Consider the following 21,364-nt stretch of genomic DNA (forward strand, 5'->3'; position numbering starts at 1 on the left):
TTTGCCTGCCATAATTAGAGCCGCTTGCTGACGGGGTCAGAAATTAAAGGCTGCCTCCATCACATTATAAAAACCACTGCGGAGATAAAAGATCTCTAAGACAGGATTACTGTAGATATTAAGGCCAGTCTTGGATTTTGATGCTTGCGTGCATTAAAAATACATACCCACAATAAACATACAGTACACAAACAAGCTGACTCCAGCACTGTGTATGTGATGGCATTATTAAACCATATAATCATAACTGTCCAACTTAAAAGGATATTCACCCAAAAATTAAAACCATTTACTCTTTATTACCCTTTATTTGTTTTAAACCATTATTAACTGTTAAACATAAAAGAAGATATTTTGAAGAAAGTTTTGACTTCCATGCATCATTGAATCAACTTAAATAAATTACTTCAACTTCACTGTAAAAAAAAATCCTGGTTGCCTTATTTTTTTAAGCCGAATCAAATTAACCTTAGGAGTTCTGTTTTAACGATCTAGGTGCAAAGTCTAAAGTGCATGGAGCAAAAGCATTAAGGGCATGTCTGAATCCGCTTTTGCTATTTTAAATACGCTCTGTACCCTGATACATGGTCTAACAGGGTTGCGCTTATTCTCTTAATGAGTTCTGGGTGTGCATTACACCAATCAGAGTTTCATCTGTCATTCCCTTTAAGAGTCAGTTGGGTCGCGCCATGGTGCATTTGCTATTTACATGGCGGACTTTGTAAGTGTAAAAACTGAACGCTTCACTAGTGAGAAATTTGTTAAACAGAGCTTCTGCAGTGCTAGTATAAAGAACGAGCCTCCTCCATTCAGCCTCTTTACATTACTTTTACTCTTTACTTTACTCCTTTATTTTGTTGGAGTAAAGCCTGGGTTATACTTCTGCGTCAAGTGACTGGCGTGACCCACGGCGCATGCAACGCGCAAAGCTTTGCATTTATACTTCTGCGCGCTGTTTCTGTTGTTCTGCAATAACACTTCCGAAACACTAGTTGGCAGTGAGGTGTTAATGTTCCTTTCTGTGTCCAGTTTCTTCACTGGTGTTTTGTTTTTTCTGAACGTTACCTTAATGTTCAAGTGGTTTAAACTCGCTCATTTAAAGGCAGGAAACAGCAGACGTGAAACAACTTTAACCATGAGGTAAACACAAAACAAAACTTTCCATCCGGAGCTCCTTCACAGGACTCTACACTCGTAAACAATCGATCCATCGAGCTCCCGCGGCTCTCGGTCCCGCCCACACTCGTCTGCGCTACCAAGTCGACCAATCACAGAGCTTGCGATCAATATCCATATATCCAATATCCACGTTGCTAGCTTGCAACGTGTAGTTAGATTTTTTGAGAGGTGCGCATCAGCGACGTCGATGGCCACAGCGAGGCCGAATAAATGAACAATAATAAGGAAGTGTGGTCAAAAAACGTTTGTTATATCCAAACACACGTCCTGTTCTTATGCCCCATATGGTGATGCAGACGTCTTCAAACCCGACAGGAGGACAAATCTAAACTTGTTTTTATTAAAACAAATATAAATATGCACAAAATAAATAATACTGCTAATAATAATAACATTAAACTAATGCAAATTTTCATGAGTAAACGGAAACCCCCCAATAATAACGCACCAACATTGCACCTTAACACACCTCCTTTCTAGACCGGCACACCCATAAGTCCACAAAGTGGTGTGAATGCAATGCTATTTAAACAATGTGGTGCAAAACGTGAAAATTAGAGTTGCGCTGGTTTAAAAATTGCTACAAATCGTGCCAAACACATCTTGCGCCTTATTGCGCTGGGTGTATGATAGGGCCCAATGAGTTCATTGAACTCATAGCATGTTAAACTGACTTAAAGGACGACGCAGTAGCACAGTAGGCAGTGCTGTCGCCTCACAGCAAGAAGGTCGCTAGTTCGAGCCTTGGCTAGGTCAGTTGGCGTTTCTGTAAGGAGTTTGCATGTTCTCCCTGCGTTCGCGTGGGTTTTCTCCGGGTGCTCCAGTTTTCCCCACAATCCAAAGACATGCGGTACAGGTGAATTGGATACAGGCTAAATTGTCCATAGTGTATGAGTGTGAATGAGTGTATGGATGTATGGATATTTCCCAGAGATGGGTTGCAGCTGGAAGGGCATCCGCTGCGTGAAACATGTGCTGGATAAGTTGGCGGTTCTTTTCGCTGTGGCAAGCCCGGATTAATAAAGGGACTTAGCCGAAAATAAAACGAATGAATGGCTCAAACAGCTTGTGTAATTTATAAAATTAAGTTAGAACATGATTAACGTAGTTTAATAAGTTACAACAGATTAAAAACATTTGCTGTCACAGTGTTTCCTCTAGGATTTCTTCCAGCTGTTGGGGCAGACCTGTTTCACAGATCTACCAACTACCTATTTCAATGACAAATGGAGAAATGTTGTGAGCGCAGTTTTACAAGTCCAGATCGCATTTATGTAATACGAGCATGCGAATCTCTGCTTGCGCGCCGATTTCCTCTGCTCATGTACAAAACCTCTTGCATGCCCTCAAATATACGCTGCTCAAGCGCAGATCTTCTTGTGCGCTCTCAAATAAACACTGCTGAAGTGTGATTATTTATGTAGAGAGTATGTTTCCAACATTTATTAGATTTGCAAGGAATATTTATGAATGTCTCTAATAGGCCTACAGAGGGGCATTAATACATCCTAAAGTAAAGTGAAACGGCTTTAAACTCCAGCAAGATAAAGTCATGATATGCAGAACCACAGACTTTTAATCTATAAATGAAGTATAATTATGGAAACGGTTCATCTTGACTAAAAGCTACGTCATGTTTGCTAGCCTCACGCATTGCGCAGCCCAGTCAGTCAGTCAGCATGTCTCCTTAAAGTGTTAAACAAATAGCGCTACTACGGTTACAGAAAAGTTTGTGCTGTTATAACTCACTTACCTTTTAATACGTTTTGGTGTGATTATAACCCGCTATTAAAAAACAATGACTGAATGTTTTGAATGAGAAGCTGTAATGTAGCCGTGGCGGGATGCATTTTGAAAGAATGAATGTAGTGAAAACCATGCTGTCATGACTAATAATCATATAATTTCTTGCACCTACAAGAATAAATTTTAATAAACTCATTTATTACTGAAAAGCATAATACATTAAGCGGAAACAAATTAATTCATGTAGCTGTAACAAGCTGAAGTAATGTGTTTAAGTTTTCACAGCGTAGTATTTGTTTTCCCTACTATCAATAGCAATGGTCAATGGTTACAGGTTTTCTTCAAAATTTCTTGTTTTGTGTTCAACAGCAGGATGAACCTCTTGAGAGTGTGTAAATAGTGAGTAAATGTTCATTTTTGGGTGAACTATTCCTTTAAAGATACTATTCACTAGTTAAAAATATTCTGCAAAAACTACATGAAAACAACAGAAATCACACCCACACACTGGCAAGACTTTAATTGGTAGGGTGTGAAGAAGATACACTTGATATTTAACACCAAACTCACAAAACAGGATGAGGCGGAATTCAGAGAAATAAAGCCTTTTCATCAGGGCGAAGAAAATCACAATACAAAAACACAAACATGTCTAGAAGTTGTCGAGCCAGTCCCAAACAGAGATAACCAAACCAGAAAAAGGGATTAACTGATGTAAATCAGCTACTCTGATAGCAGTATACTACTGATAAAGTAAATCATTTAGAAAAAATAAAAGTGTCTTTAGTATTTCAGTGACTGATAATTAAATATATAGCATACTAATCTGAGAAAAAGGCCTACAATTATTCTAATTTTGTTTTGTTTTTTACACTAAACTCACTAAAGAGATCATTGAAATTGAAAATAATAACATCATTTACTTGTCATTGACTGGTTTCAAAACTGTTAAACATAAAATATATATTCTGAAAAATGTTAGAAACCTGTAACCATTGACTTCCATAGTATTTGTTTTCCCTACTATGGAAGTCAGTGGTTACTGTTTTTTAGCATTGCTCAAAATAACTTCAGCAGAGACTCATTAAACAGTAAATAGTGAGTATTTTTTTCATTTTTGAGTGAACTATCCCTTTTAAGAACATTAAAAATTTAAAATTAGTTTATTTATTTATGTTTTAATGCCATATTGGCTATATTCATGGCACAACCTATACTAAATATGCAATATATGACAGGCAATCATATCAATTTCTTAATAAACAAACAAATAATAGTGTAAAATTAGTGGTTAGCCCCCAAAAATACTGTAGTGTCAATGGCCAGATGTGTTAATTCAAGACCTCCAAAAACATCACATCTGTTAGATAAAGACGTGTCTTTAGTATTCCAGTGACTGATAATCAAATATATATTATACTTATCTGAAAAAAAGGCCTACAAATAATCAAATATTTATTTTATATCTGAAATTCACTAAAGAGATCATTGAAACTGAATATTCGGTCATCATTTACTCGTCCTTCACTCATTTCAAAACTTAGTTTTGTTCCGTTGAACACAAAAGTAGATATTTTGAAAAATGCTAAAAACCTGTAACCATTGACTTCCATAGTATTTGTTCTCCCTACTATGGAAGTCAATGGTTACCGGTTTCTAACATTGTTCAAAATATCTTTGTTTTGTGTTAAACAGAAGAAAGAGACTCATGAAACACGAGAACGAGTAAATAGTGACTATTTTTCCCCTTTTAAACTGAATAAGAACATAAAAACTAGTTTATTTACGTTTTAATGCCATATCTGCTATATTCATGGCAAAACCTACCCTAAATATGCAAAAAATAACATGCAATCATATCGGTTTCTTAATAAACAAATAAATAATAACAACAACACTGAAAAGAGTTATAATAAACAGTCTTTTAGCGTAAAATTTGTGGTCAGTTCCCCAAAATACTGTAGTGTCAATCACCAGATGTTGATGTAAGACCTCTAAAAACATTGCATCTGTCAGATAATTAGACGTGTCTTTAGTATTCCGGTGACTGATAATCAAATATAAATTATACTCATCTGAGAAAACAACTAATTTTACACTAATAGATTTTATATTATGACTCTTTTCAGTGTTGTTGTTCTTTGTATGGTTTTTAAGAAACCGATATGATTGCATGTTAAATACTGCACGTCTAGTATAGGTTTTGCCATGAATATAGCCAATATGACATTAAAACAAATAAAAAAAAACTAATTTTACATTTTTATAATTTTTAAAAGGGATAGTTCACTCAAAAATGAAAAATACTCACTATTTACTCACTCTGATGTGTTTCATAAGTATCTTCTGTTGAGCCCAAAATAAGATATTTTGAACAATGTTAGAAACCGGTAACCATTGATTTCCATAATATGAAAAACAAACACTATGGAAATAAATGGTTACCAGGTTCTAACATTGTACAAAATATCTTCTTTTGAATCAACCGAGGAAAAAGACTCATGAAACAGTAAATAGTGACTCTATTTTTTCCTTTTAAAATGAATAAGAACGTACAAACTAATTGATTTATTTATGTTTTAATGTCATATCGGCATATTGCCATATCTGGTGTAAAATTAGTGGTCACCCCCCCAAAATACTGTAGTGTCAAAGGCCAGATGTGTTGATGTAAGACCTCCAAAACATCACATCTGTTAGATAAATAGACGTGTCTTTAGTATTCCAGTGACTGATAATCTGTATCTGTGATTAAGACTGTATATTGTGACTCTTTTCAGTGTTGTTATTTGTTTGTTTATTAAGAAACTGATATGATTGCATGTTATATATTGCATATTTAGTGTAGGTTTATTTATTTACGTTTTCGTAAATAAAAAATCGGCTAAATTCATGGCAAAACCTACATTAAATATGCAAAAAAACAACATGCAATTACATTGTTTTTTTTACTAAGCAAATAACAACAACAACACTGAAAAGCGTCATAATATACAGTCTTTTAGAGTAAAATAAGTGGTCAGCCCCCAAAAATACTGTAGTGTTAATGGCCAGATGTGTTAATTCAAGACCTCCAAAAACATCCGTCTTTTGTATTCCAGTGACTGATAATCAAATATATATCATACTCATCTGAGAAAAAGGCCTACAATTATTCTAATTTTTTTTTTTTTTTTTTACACTAAACTCACTAAAGAGATCATTGAAATTGAAAATAATGTCATTATTTACCCATCATTTACTCATTTCAAAACATATTTTTGTTCTGTTGAACACAAAAGAAGATAATTTGAAAAATGTTAGAAACTGGTAACCATTTATCTCCATGGTGTTTGTTTTCCATATTATGCAGGTCAATGGTTACCGGTTTCTAACATTGTTCAAAATATCTTCTTTTGAGTTCAACAGAAGAAAGAGACTCATAAAACACATCAGAGTGAGTAAATAGTGAGTATTTTTTCATTTTTGAGTGAACTATCCCTTTTAAAAATATTAAAAACGTAAGGCTAGTGATTTATTTATGTTTTAATGTCATATTGGCTATATTAATGGCAAAACCAATACTAAATATGCAATATATAACATGCAATCATATCGGTTTCTTAAAAAACATACAAATAACAACACTGAAAAGAGTCATAATATACAATCTATTAGTGTAAAATTAGTGTTCAGCCCCTAAAAATACTGTAGTGTCAATAGCCAGATGTGTTAATGCAAGACCTCCAAAAACATCACATCTGTTCCCAGATCATGATGCAATTTCATAACTGAAGGTCCAGGACTAAATCTGTTGACAAGAGGAACATGTCTGAACTGTTTTTACTCACGCTGGCTCTTTGTCCCGCCCTTCCCCCCATGCGCTCATCTTGTAGGACCGGCTCAAAGAGGCCCTTGTTGGGCTGTGGCCAAAACAGTTAAAAATATCCTGGAAATTGAGGAAGTTGAATAACACAATGATCTATACAAACATCAGAGTAGATGCTACTCCAAAAGGACAAACCTAGGTTAAGCCAAAGAGATGCATTTCATCCTAGTGATGCATGATTAAACGATAAAGATCCAGCCATCAGTATTAGTGGCGATTGAATAGAAGTGATACAAAAGGATTCACTGGAAAGAGAATGAAAGATCGGCTCAGACCACAAGCAATAGGAGAGTCTCACGTGGGCGGCCGCACAAACACACATATGCAAAGCATTCGAAGAAGCCACACGCCTTAGAAAACACTGCATTAAAATAAAAACAACACCAACTGTGACTGATTGAAAGCGTTTGTAGCTGCTAGCATCGCACGACTGCGATAGTAATATCACAACTTCCACAAATGAAGCGTCACGGATTTCACTTTCTCTTTCCCCGCTTCTGAAAGTACCCAACAACACACTGCAATTCCTGAAAACGAACATAATATCTAGCTGGAATATTCAAATCAAGCTCAGTGTTAGCAAACATATATATTCTAATGTAAAAATATCTAATTTAAATAATGAGCAGCACACCAACATCAAATCTAACTAGCTATAAAGAGTGTCTATAAGCATTTCTGACAGCTCTGACAGCTCCTTCATCACGTGCCTTCAGTCACACACACATGCATACAACGACAACAACAACATGCAGCTACACATCTTTAACTAAATGCAATTAACATTGCTACCTGCTCAGAATCCGAGTTGTCATAATCCTCCTCGTCAGCGATCAAAGACATGGCCATGGCTTTTAGCGTCTTATGCTAGCTGACATGGCTACGGCTTGCTACTGCTACCTCCCTTCTGTTCCTTAGCCATCCGAACACACAGGCTACAGCAAGACATGCTCATGAATATTCAAACAGGGGGGAGGAGTTCCAAGAAGTATAGCAAGGGGGGAGGGGAGCAAGTAAACCAATTGGAAGCCGATATGCAAAAACGGGTTATTTAATATACGCCGGCCTGGCCTATAGGAAGAGGGTATGCTGAGTTGAAGTGTGACATGTTGGAACAGGGTCATGGGGTAAAGAAGAAAGGCCAGTATAAGGACAGATGGTATTTAATCACAAAAGACAGACACAATGGAGGCGAGAATTCAGCAGCTGGGCTTTTAGTCGTCCAGACTGTTGAAGTGGGGGAGTACAAAAGCCAACATCTAATCTCGCGTGTGTCACAATCAATAGGGATGTAAACTAAAATGAGTCTACATTTGCGTGGGATTGGTCGGGTCTAATTTTGGGGGATTGCCAACACTTCCCTTGTGTCTGATTCATCATTCCAGCGAAGCACTAAATGCAAAGTTTCTCTTCGCTTTTCACCATGAATACACAGATGTAGCTTTATATTTTTGATGAAATTATGCAACAATTCTCTACTGTTGATCACAGATCAAGCGTAAACACATAAATCAGTTGGGAGAAAAATTAGACCTTGAAATCTGAATTATTAGCCCGCCTGTATATTTTCCCTCAATTTCTGTTTAACACATTTCTAATCTGTTAAACATCATTTAGAAATATTTGAAATATATTTGACTTCAACTATATATTATAACACAAATATTGCAATATGCAAAACATTCTAATGAGCTTATTAGATGAATAGTGTGAAGAATCCTGCTTTGGCTACATTCTCATGTTTTCAATCGCTTTACTTTTTGTACCTTGAATGTCTTCTTTGGCCAGCAAACGATTGGGGAACCGCTGATGGCCAGCTTGGGGTTGTCATCTGCATGTTCCTTCAAGACAACCTGCTCAAAAAGCAAAAGACACAATTAAAAACAAAGTCTAGAAGCAAAAGTTTAGACATGAAAAAATTAATCTTCTGGTAGGTCATGTATTGTGCATTATATGGTCTGAAACTACAAGTCTAAGGATCCTGACACACTAGACATGACCTAATATGATAATGTAATGCATTATGTCACATCTGGTGACATGGTGGCTCAGTGGTTAGCACTGTAGCCTCACAGCAAGAAGGTCACTGAATCGAGCCCCGGCTGGGTCAGTTGGCATTTCTGTGTGGAGTTTGCATGTTATCCCCGTTGTGGGCGTGGTGCCCCGTTGGAAGAGGTGTGCCTGAGCATGGTTCACTTGGGCTTTGGCGCGGTACAGTAAAACGCACATGAGCCCGAAACTGAAAGCGAGACGTGACTTTTAAGGGACTGTTTAATATGGATTATTTAATTATTCTTACTGTTTAATGAAGGCAAACTGTCGTAGTTTATTAAACACGCAAACCCCTCACTGCACGACAGCTGCACCTTTAGCAAACCTCCTAATTCCTGCAGCACGAGGACTTTATGATTGTTTATGAGCGTCAATAGTGGCTGATCTGTTTGGTAAAATATTTGACTGCGTGTCACCGCATATCAAACGACTTAAACGATATAACTAAAGAAATCTCCACTGTGCTGAGTGAGAGTGTTTACTGAACAGCGCAGCATCGATGATGTAAGCGTGACGAGGCCCGAATGTAATGCGAGTGCAGGCCATCTGGGGAGACGGGAGTGGGGACAAGCGTGCTTTGGCCCACTTTTGTACATAGTGCGAGTACGGCCTAAGTAGTTAAAAATATATATTATTATTATTATAATACACTGTGTATATATTTATATTTTTTGTTTTGTTTTTGTGTGAAAATGATCAGACATTTTAATAGGTAAAAGATTATTTGAAGCTAAATTAAAATGCATTTTGTGAGTTTAGTACACTAAATTTAGAAAATTCCTGAATTTGCGATACTTTTTTTTTTTTATTCTGGAAGAGAACAAATCTTATTTAAAAAGAGAAATCAAAACTAAAACTATATTTATAGGCCAGTTCCAAGAAATGCACTTCAACCAAAAAGCCCCTGATGAGTATTGCCGATGCTGTAAAATACACCATAAAAACTAATCTCGATGTCGCTCGTCCTCCGGGTGTGCAAGGACTTATATTTAGAAGTTTAAAGAGTTTTTTTGGTTGTACAATTTTTTGCAGGCCTATAAAAGCAGCAAATATTGACTTGGTGTAACAACAGTAAGTTGCAGGACAACTCCAGCTGTAGTTATGTATTTTTTTACCTATTAGTTTATGGGGAGGCACGGTGGCTCAGTAGTTAGTACTGTCGCCTCACTGCAAGAAGGTCGCTGGTTTGAGTCCCAGCAGGGCCAGTTGGCATTTCTGTGTGGAGTTTGCATGTTCTACCCGTGTTGGTGCCGGTTTCCTCCGGATGCTCCGGTTTCCCCCACAGTCCAAACACATGCGCCATAGGTGAATTGAATAAATTAAATTGGCCGTAGTGTATGTGAATGAGAGTGTATGGGTGTTTCCCAGTACTGGATTGCAGCTGGAGAGGCAGCCGCTGTGTAAAACATATGCTGGATAAGTTGGCGGCGTATTCCGCTGTGGCGACCCCTGATAAATAAAAGGACTAAAGGATAATTAATGAATGTTTCATTGATAATAATTTGTGTATTCTGACCTATTTTGACTATTTTAAAGGTTACTGTAGGTCAAACTATACAAACTATGCATCTGACTTACTTTTAGGCTTTATGTGGATACAAACAGCTATTTTACAAGCAAGGTGTCTTGTGGTTATTTACAGTGTCTATCAGTGCTCTAGATCTGCCAGTTTTAGATTTTATAGCATGATATACAGTGAATATCTTAGGCAGGTCATAAGCCAGTAGTAAATGGTGTGAATGGTTACTTAAAATGAAGCATTCTCAATATTACTCGCGGTCAAAGTCAAAAAGCTAATTTCAAAACAATAATAACAATGATGATATAAATCCAAGACACTGAGCAAAACAAAAGTAGAAAATATACAGCTGAAGTCGAGATTATTAGCTCTGCTTTTTCAAATATTTTCCAAATTGTTTAACAGAGCATTGATTTCTCACAGTATTTCCTATAATATGTGTTTTTGTGGAGAAAGTCCTATTTGTTTTATTTAAGGTCATTCTTATTAGCCACCTTAAAGGTGCAGTAGGATTCAGAAGCATGTTTTGTTGTGCTGGTTGAAAGTCTCTTTACAGTCTAATAGTAACGATTAAAGTAACTGATCTAAACATATGTATATGTAATTTTTTATTCTGGGTAAGGCATAAAAATAAAAAATGTTCATCCAATTACATAGAGTCGGACCGACATCTGTCATAATTCTGATAAGTACCTCAAACTGTCAGTCAACTAATGCAGATTTGGGCTTTTGCGCATCTCTGGTCACGCATATCCGCCATTCGCGTGTGCATGCCTGCCGCGCGTGCACGCCTAGATGAGCGTCACGTGCACGCGAGACTGTCAGTTGCGGCAAAATCAAATGCTGAATTGAAACTTTTTAAACTCCTGAATCAGTATTGTAGTTACTTTTGCACGCTGGAGGAAGGACGACACCATGGCTGAAGTATTTCTGTTGGACAGGCAATGTTCTGTTTTAAAACTATAGTAGTCATGCAGAGCTGATGTAGAGTGTATTGTGTTATGAATGGGTTCTATGCACAGACGTGTTGTTCAGCCACAGAAATCTCTGTGAAATCTTCTCGGTGGAAGCTAGATGTGACTATTTTTAGTTTCATAAGGGAGCTTTTACAGCATCGATAATGTAGATTTATATTCAGTTTAACAACAAAGTATCAGTAAATAGCGCTAGCCTGCTTGCTGAGCTGAAGTTGCTTTTATATTCACATTGGGTCATTTCTGAGCAATGACAGCCTGTGACGCGCTTCTGATATTGTTTACCGCTACTCTAAATATTCAGTCTGAAATAGCATGTAAGTGTGGCTTATTAATAAGTCAAATTCCTGCACTCCGCCCGGCCAACCACTACATACATTCCTAACTGGCAAATGAACTGGGTTGTCTGCTGTTGTGTCATGGTGGGCTCGCTCGTGATTTCAAGAGGCGTGGCTTTGAAACACAGTCCCTCCCTGCCGTCCAAAGCTAATATGCTATCCGATTAGCATTTTGGCAGATCATTTACTGCACCTTTAAGCAATATTTTTGTCTGGATTGTCTACAGAACAAACCACTGTCATTCAATGCCTTGCCTACTTACCCTAACTTTACCCTAATTAACCCAAGTCTTTAAATGTCACTTTTAGCTGAATATTAGTATTTTGAAAAATATCTAGTCAAATATTATTTACTGTCATCATGGCAAAGATAAAATAACCCAGTGATTAGAAATGAGTTATTAAAATATTATGTTTAGAAATGTGTTGAAACAAATCTACAAGAATTGGGGGAAAATATACAGGAGGGCTAATAATTCTGACTTCAACTGTGTGTAGTATAAAGTGACCTTGACGTCATCCAGCAGTGCTTGTGGATCCTCGATGCCCTCAGGGACGCATTTCTTATTTTCCGGAAGAGATTCGAGTTTCTCCACTAAAGCCTTGAGTCCGTTCAGCTCAAACTCTGTCAGGTGGCTCCATTTTCCCGAGTGATCCATTCCCGGGGAGCCGGACGGCGTTTTGGGACACTCTGAAGGAAGGGATTTGGAGCTGTCTTCTGAATCATTGGCCGACGGTTTAAATGTCTGACAGGGCGGGATGGAAAAAGAGGACAGAATCGTCCCCTCTGTCCCACACGAGTCCTCCTCCATGTCCAGCCGAGTAGCAGACATGAGACTCTCAGTCACTGGCTTTGGTTCAGCTAATTAGGATCAAATAAAAACAAGAGTTTCTTAAAGTTTAATTAAGTTTATTATTCACATAACAGAAAAATATTACAATGCAGTCATACTTCTTTGATTGTTTGGTGAAAGTAACTTAAAAGTAATTCAAAAGTGGTGTATCGCAATACACCAAAGGCCAAATTACGTATAGCTGCTGACTCACCAGTGTGATTGCGAAACTCGAGGCTGAGATGCGAACGTTTGGTCAAGCAGCTGACGTATCTCTCCAGCACATACCAGCACATCTCATAGAAGAACGGGTAGCGGAATTTGGAGTGCACCTGAAATCAATATACAACATGTCAATGCACCACTATAACCTATAGAGCAGTGGTCCCCAACCACCGGGCCAAGGACTGGTACCGGTTCGTGGAACAATTGTTACCGGGCCACATAAGAAATCATCAATTATTTCTGTAGAAAATATTCCCCCCGCGACTTGGTTTCTTCCACTCACCCCCGCCATCTCAAGTGAAATGGACTATGCCAAAATCCACCACGGAGCGGGAAGAATGATCGCTAGAATATAGCACAGTGGTGATTGTTGATAGTTTAAAGTTATAAAACAGGTATTTTAGAGTGCAAATCAGCAGAGCATTTAAAGGGCACCTAGATTACCCCTTTTTTAGATTTAATATAAGTCTTTTGCATCTCTAGAATGTGTATATAAAGTTTCAGTTTAAAACACCCATCAGACTTTTCATTATACCTTTTACAAGATGCTGTTTTATACTGATTTTCACCAGGGGGTGGTTTTGAAGTACTGCGCCTTTAAGACGAGTCTTTCCCGCCTACTGTTTCTACATGCCTTCCCGTGTGCTTTAATCTCCTCCCTCGGCTGCGTCAGACAACAAACAGACTTAAAGGAAGAAGGTCTCATGTAGCGTTTGTGAGAAATAAAACTAATCTTTACTAATCAGTATTGTGAAGTTGCATTGATGAGTCAAACACAATATTGTTACAAAGTTCACGCACACGCACGCACGCACACGCGCACACACACACACACACACACACACACAGAGATGCACACGCACACCGCAGCTGACACACACAGGCAGGCAGGCAGACAGACAGAGCGCGCTTAGCTTAGCACTGCTTTTACCCTCAAATGTGACAGGATACAGGCTAACCTTCAGTACTGTGTGGATATCTGTGATGTTAATGTACAAAATAAACCTGATTTAACTTCCACAAACCGGGATTGAAGCGTCTTCTTTTATAATTGTTCTGACACGCGGCTGTGCTGATGAAATAAAGCTAAAGTAAATCGCTGTAATTAATTACACACGTGCCCCGTTTTAAAACACTTTAAACTTGTGAAACTTACTTTTAATCACATTTGATGATGATTGCTGATCCTAGCGAACAGAACAGACCTTTTATTCCCGGTTGCTTTGCGCATGTCTGGTCTTGTTGACATATACACGTGACTACCGGAGCATGTTAATGCGCGCAGCTGTCAATCAATTCGGTGGGCGGGGGGATCACACACCTACGTAATGGTGTGATCGGTCTGAAAACCGCTCTAATTGGTCCACCGTTTTTATGTTGTTAAATTGAAAAAAAAAGGACTGGGTGTGTTTGTATCACCCCAATATGATGGTCTATACACTATATATACACATATGTTTGTCCAAATAGCTTGAAAAGTAGATTTTTCACCATAGGTGCCCTTTAAGGATTGTGCATATAACGTTATGTTTGTGTATGTTATGTTTAAGTAGCCGAAATCATTGCAATATGTATCTAAATGGAGTTTCACATAATCATACTCATTAGGGCTGGAACATGCCAATGCATACATTTAATTCGGCTATACGGTTGTATTATTGTTAATATGTTCATCAGTTGAAATGTTTGGCACAGATGTTATGTATGTGATGCATATAAACCTTGATTGAAACATAATCAGACCACGATAGTGCAACTAGCGCATGCACACCGAGTTGTTCATGATTAACCTGCATGCACGAGCGCAACCCCAACCCTTTTTTAGCTCTGCGAAAAATGCGAAGTGTAGTATTAGCATGAGTATTAGCAGTGAATGGTTTCAGATTTACCCCCACACAGTTTATGTAATGGTATGGTGTAGTTGAAGATGTAGCCTTTGCCTGTGTGCGCACTGGTGTTGGAGAGAATAAAGTAGCCCGCAGTGCGGGTATTAATAGTGAAAAAAAGCAAAAATTACAGCACGAAGTTCGCCCAACTTTAAAATGATTTTGAGGCGGATGTGGAAAAGGGCCGTCATCGCAGCTTGCACTTATAGTTTACATGCTTTATGATGTCTTCCACCATTCAGAGGAATGTGTGGGTTCGAGAGAGATCTCAGGTCTGGTGGGAGCAACAACTGACCACTTTCCTCCTCTGTGTTTCCTCTGATGTTGTTTACCGCGTCGGCATCTCCACATGCTTCTTTTTGTCATTAAACCGCGGAGAAGCACCACATTGTCGCAAGTTTATTGATGTTTAGAACGGAATGCCTCAATAAATCCGATTTACATGACAGTCACATTGTCAATTATCCGATCCATATCTGATTTATTTCCACATATGCCTGAAACCGATCTCTGAATATCCGAATGCATGTGTTTTTTTTTTCGTATTTACACAGTTATAGAACAGATCTGGGGCCTCATGTACGAAGAGTTGCGTAGAAATCTTACTAAAACATTGCATAAGCACAAAGCTGTAAATGTGCGCACGCAGAAAAAAATTCAGATGTATGAAACACTGCGTACGCCGAATCTCACGCATATTCTTTTGTACATCCGAATTAACGTGAAATTGAGAGCAACATGCACGAGCACAAAACCCCTCCCTGCCTCCGCCCCTGTATGAATATGCTAATGACTCTACTTTGGCAAAACACAACGAAAAAGCAATGACAAAAGCAAGCCAAAAGAGAAACTTTGAACAGAATGTGAATTGGTGGTGCTCCTTTCGGAGGTAGACCGGAGAAAAGCGGTGTTATTTGCAAGTTTGTTCTCCGGAATTAACAACAAAAGAAAAAAATAGAGTGGGAGAGTTTAGCTTATGCGGTTAACACAGTTAAGTCTGAAAATCGCACTGAGTGAATTAAGAAAGAAATAGTGTGATTTATAGGTCTAAAATGTTGCGGCACTTTTAACAGTCTCAGTGGCGCAGCTCGTAAAATGCAGGTCAACATGTTTTGACACGATCGAGCATGAACTCGGTTCGAAACCAGCATCTTGAGTAACTCCTTCTTTTTTTCCCCGCTACATATCAGATTTTGCCAACTATTTATCACGAGAAAGACAAGTAGGAATTATTAATAAGTCTGTGCATCATATTTTATTTGCACATTTATTGAATGGAAATGTTTCTGATTCACGCATGCAAATTCATCTTCAGATAGTGTCTTTATAGCAATGTGCGTGCGGTAGATAGCTCAGATTACATTGGGAAAACAGGCTACCGCTGCAAATTGTGCTTTAATGTTTAGCTGGTCAACTGTATGGCATGGAAACCTTATATACCTGCTGAACCCGTCTCATACAGCTGCCATTGCAAGGCTCAGACACTTTGTAGAGAGCAATTTTAACACAACTGCCTCTAGGAGTCGCCAATGGAAATAAAACAGACACGCACAAAAAAATGTGCATACGCCAGCCAAGAAGCTGGCGTGGAGCTGCGCACATTCCCACGTTCAGTTCATCGTTAGTAAATCCAAACGTGAGCGATTCTGAGCATGAAACCTGGCGTACGCAAAGTTTTTGTGCGTACGCAGCTTTGATACATGAGGCCCCTGATCTGTGTCACATATGAGCAAAAAATCGGAATTGGGACACTTTTAACTGGCAGTATAAACGGGGCCTAAGTTTTAGGAACAACAAATAATAACTTTACTTCTAGTTGATCATTTAGTATCAGAAGTGGCTTATATGAAAGGCAAAGGCCTCTAGGTTACACTTATTTTACCACAATAAAATATGATCATGCCTTGATTTTTAATTGATTTAATTAAAACAGTAAGTCTTGTCACTAAAGCCAGCAGGGGGCACTCACCCTGAGGTCTGTGCGAGTCCTAATGACCCAGTATAGTGAAGGGGACACTATACTGTCAGTGAGTGCCATCTTTTAGATAATATGTTAAACCCAGTTCTAACCCCGGTGTCCTGGCCAAATTTCCTCCACCTTCCTTTACCCATCATGGCCTCCCAATCATCCCCATTCACCAAATTGCCTCTTTCACTGTCTCTCCATCCACCAATAGCTAGTGTGTGGTGAGCGCACTGGTGCCGTTGTCCTGTGGCTGCCGTAATATCATCCAAGTGGATGTTGCACACTGGTGGTGGAGTGGGGAGAACCACCCCTCATGATTGCGAAGCACTTTTAGTGTATGGGCAAACATGATAAATGCGCTATATAAATACACATTACTTACTTACTAGTTAAATATGTATACATATGAATGTAGAGTTTAAGTTTACAGTCATATAAACAAGGTTGGGGTTTCTTAACATTAGCAACTTTAACATTAACAGCAACTTTAATGTTAATTACTCTGAACTGGTGTGTATGTTAAACTGCACGTCCATGCGCTGAAACAAGCGCTGTTTATTTTAGTGTCACCTTTGATATATCGTTTTCAATTTCGAGTTATTTTTATTTGACAGTGCTTTTTTTATTGAACATCATCACATACAGAACCGTACCAAAAACTTGTATACCAAAAACCAAACTGTGAGAAGTCTTGCAGCCCTAGTAACTAATGTACATTGCTTCCTAATACATGGCTCTCACAGTACCAGGAAAAACGACAGCATGGCTAAGATGCTTCTCATGCAGATCTCTTTCCATTCCTGCTCGTCTCCAGGGAGGAAAACTCACATTCTCAGAGTTATGAAGGCTCGTGCTCTCATTCCCTCAAACCTCCTTCAGCCAGCGCTAAATTTAGAGCTCTGCAATAATGCAGCGGCTAAAACAACAGCGCCAGAGCCACGATCTGTCTTCTTCTCTGCCTGCTCTGTCTAGCAGATATAAAAATAGCTCTAAACCCAGCATCAAAGTGTCCTGGAGAGATCCTGCTAGCAGAAACTGAGAAACACCACAACTGCTTTATCCATTCAGAATGCCAAAACTGCCTTTTTACTGAAAGTGATCAAGCCAATCACAAGCAAGAGGATATTGATCTAAAATTAAACTGTCTGTAGTATAGTTCATAATTTAGCTTCACTAGTCTGATTATAAAAAGTCTGCAATAATTTAAATGTCGGTGTGCATGTAAATGTTCAAAAGTGAAAGTAATAAATGTGCATTATTGTCCCCTTTCACACATACAGACTTTTATGGAAAATTACCACACTACAAACAAATGCTTTTCTTACACTGTAAAACCCAACAGACAACTCTATCAATTGAAATGAGTGAAGTTAACTCAAAACTGACTGAAAATTAACTCTACTCATTTGAAAAGAGTTTTGAACTCAGTGTTGAAGGTAATGAGTTAATTAAATACCTCATTACTTCAACTTAAATGGAGTAAGTTCACAGTACTCATATAGATCAGTTTAACTCAAATGGTTTGTAGCAATGGGTTTCCTCAAACGGTTTGAGTTGCCTTAACTTATTGGGCTTTACAGTACTCAGTTGGTTTGAGTTCTCTTCATTTATCGGGTTTTACTGTGCTCAAATTGCTTCATTTACTCAAATGGATTAAGTTCACAGTACTCAATATGATTAGTTTTTGAACTTAAATGGTTTGTTGCAATCGGTTTCCTTAAATGGTTTAAGGAATGGTTTAATGAGTTACCTTAACTTTTTGGGTTTTACAGTGTACTTAAAGCTTTTGTTTTGTATCCAAATATCTAAAAATTAATAAATCAAGAAGCATTTTCTAGACAAGCAAACAATATCGTCTTGTTTACAGAAATAAGAGTCAATATTAAAGCAAGTTTTTGCTTAAAACAAGCTAAATAATCTACCAATGGGGTGAACTAAATAATCTTTTTTGCTTCGAAATAAGATTATTTTACTTACCCCATTGGCAGATTATTTATCTTGTTTTAAAGGTGCTGTATGTAAGTTTCTGACTCTTCTAAAGACTAAAAATACCATATGTTTGCAGATTTTTCAGAAACGTGCTCAGTGAACATTCTAGTTTATCTGAAAAACAATGCTAAAGTCAGATATTCTGCTTTGAAAATTTGCGTTACGTGCAGGAACGTCTGTCTTTGTTTTGGTCATTCAACCCGCCCAATGCCAGTTTAGCCAATTATATTTCAGCACCCTGGGTTGGCTTGGTGGAAAACAACATAATTCCTTAATTCAGTCATGAAGGCTCTCAAAGTATGCATCTGCGACCAAGATGCAACCTCCGGTGGACAGTAGCAGACTCCGAAATGAGAAGCAGATTCAGAGTTCCACACGAGGTGGTTATTAATTAGCAAATAATATAAATATTTCTAACGTAAACATTAGGTGAGCAGGTTACATTGTAACCCCGTGTCCTAACAACACGCTACATGAGATTTGCAGACGAAACACAACAGAAATGTAAATTCAGCTATTCAGAAGCACAGAATAGTGCACTCACTGCACTCCAACAAAATGGTAATGTTTATAATCAAATTAATACATATTAAACCTCTTTAACATTATTAAATGTAGATGCGGAATCACTGATATGTGTTGGTTTGCACTGAGACACAGTTCTAGAGTTCAATTTCAAACTGTTTCTTTTATTTTCCAGATCTGAGGTGAACTATCTGCTGCTGCTGCATTCAGTAGTATGGCAATAAATATCACGTGAAAGGGCATTCAAACTGATATTATCGGCATTTAACACTGAATAAAGCACATGATGAAATAAAAGTCAATTTTAAAATATTAATTTCTGGTGTTGGCTAGGACAAAAACTCATTTTAATATGGAAAATATTCCTTTTTTCACTTGCCGTTGCTTTTATTTGGTTTAAATCAGCCTTTAGGCTCAATCAAGCACACTCCTGCTGGTGTCATCAATCTGGCAACCTGCGCTTGTGTGTGTTTTGAACCAGGATTGCAATACCTAGTTCAACCACTGGGTGTCAAACTTACAGTACATACAGCACCTTTAAGTAAAACCTCACATAATTCTGATTTCTTATTTCTGAAAACCAGATCATATTTTTGCATCTTAAAAATGAATCTTGATTTAAGTACTTAAGATTTTTGGACTAGAAACACAACAAAAAGCATTTTTTGCTGTGCAGTAAATTGCTATGAAGAAATAATGTGTGAACAGGCCCTTTTTAAAAACAACACACAACAGAAAATGAATTCATTCTTGAATGAGAAGTTAAACGTTACCAGTCGGATATATATCACAGTAAGAGAAAACTTTTTGTTGCAACTTCCATTTCATGCCGACTTGAAATAAATGCTTTACCTTTGTTCTGTTCTCAATTTCGTAGACAGTGAGCTGCATGGGAATGTTAAAACTGTGGAGAATATTCCCGCCAAACACCAGGGTGTCCTCTGGAGTGTAGACGGCATGAATCCAGCCTACAGAAACACATACGAGAGAACAAAACCATTTGTATTTCATAGATTTATTTGTGCATTTTTTTTCAGCATTGGCTCCTGAAGTATATTTCTCATAGAATTTTTAGAAAGTATTCATTAAAGCATTTTATTAATGTATTTTATGAATGTAAATGATTCCTTGCAAATTGAGAGGAGTCAGCGCTAAAGTTAGGGACGCATGAATGTTTAGTTTTCAGATGAAAGCGAAAGTGGAACTAATAAGTAAATAAGTGGCATTTCTGCTGTGCATTGTACTCATTCAATTGCGCAAACACAGAAGTGAGACCTGAACACACCAGCATGAACACAAGCCGAAGCAATGGACAAAACAGAGTCCCTCTTCGTAAACTCTTCGTATGTTCAGCCATTTATGGCATCATAGTTACCTGGCTTTTGACATTGCAAGGCCAAGTGGTACCTGAAGTGTGCACGTTATGCATTTATCTGTGTTTAAACAAAAATAAATTGTTACTTAATAATGAAGTGAAGAGAACATGCAGTGGAGATTTGCGAAGTGCCTCATCATTCTGAAACGACATGTAACATTACAGCAAGTCTGGTATCTGAACAGTAGAACTCAATTATATTCAATAATTATGCCTACATGCCTGACCTGAAGAGTATTCAATCGGTTATGTCTTAGTACTATTTGATTTTTATTTCAAGGAACTAAACCAATTAACACACACTTTTGGCAATGAGAAAAGCAATAAAAAAACAGTATTATTATACGGTACTATGCAAAAGTCTTAGGCCACAACCAGCTTTGAAAGTCTTTTGCACAAATTCATCAATCTAAAAGATATGAAACAAGTGCAGGGTCATTACTTTTGGGTGAATTATACCTTTAATATATACATATAGAAAATATATACACAATATTCAGTACAAAATACATTTTTAAATCAAAATACTAGGGGTGTCACGATTTAGATTTTTAATCGAAATCGATCGAAATTTATGCTCAATTTCGATTATCGAATCAAAAAATAGAATCGCCGATGCTGCCACGCCTCCATGTCACGTCAGCTTGGCTTGCCAAGCGGGAAAATAACAGGCTTGTTGAAGTGCTTGTTAAACTGCAGAGGCAGGAGACCCGTCGACAGAGCTTAAACCCTCTCCTCTTTCAATGAAGTCGCCGGTGTGTAAGCAATTTGGATTTCCAGTGAGTTATGTTGACAACGTTCGTGTTGTCGACAAAAAAAAAAAAACAGTTTTGCAAGCTCTGCTATGTATGTATTATGTACGGTTTGTCCGATAGACAACACCGCCATT

The 21,364-nt window shown here is 37.8% G+C and overlaps 2 protein-coding genes across 10 annotated transcripts in view; both read right to left on the reverse strand.

Annotated features, from left to right (window-relative positions):
• The window catches only part of ess2 (ess-2 splicing factor homolog), a 779,665-nt gene that overhangs the window by 513,950 nt on the left and 244,351 nt on the right, over positions 1–21,364 (reverse strand). The gene's annotated exons all lie outside the window — the stretch shown is intronic.
• The window catches only part of kdm2bb (lysine (K)-specific demethylase 2Bb), an 85,328-nt gene that overhangs the window by 24,314 nt on the left and 39,650 nt on the right, over positions 1–21,364 (reverse strand). For 7 of the 9 annotated variants that reach the window (NM_001423548.1, XM_073913464.1, XM_073913463.1 and 4 more), the window contains 4 exon segments: positions 8,560–8,646; positions 12,186–12,538; positions 12,724–12,841; positions 19,953–20,068. In NM_001423548.1, the coding sequence (NP_001410477.1) occupies positions 8,560–8,646; positions 12,186–12,538; positions 12,724–12,841; positions 19,953–20,068 (674 nt within the window). 9 annotated transcript variants of the gene reach the window in all.

This window comes from Danio rerio, chromosome 10, assembly GCF_049306965.1.
Source record: "Danio rerio strain Tuebingen ecotype United States chromosome 10, GRCz12tu, whole genome shotgun sequence".
NCBI lineage: Eukaryota > Metazoa > Chordata > Actinopteri > Cypriniformes > Danionidae > Danio > Danio rerio.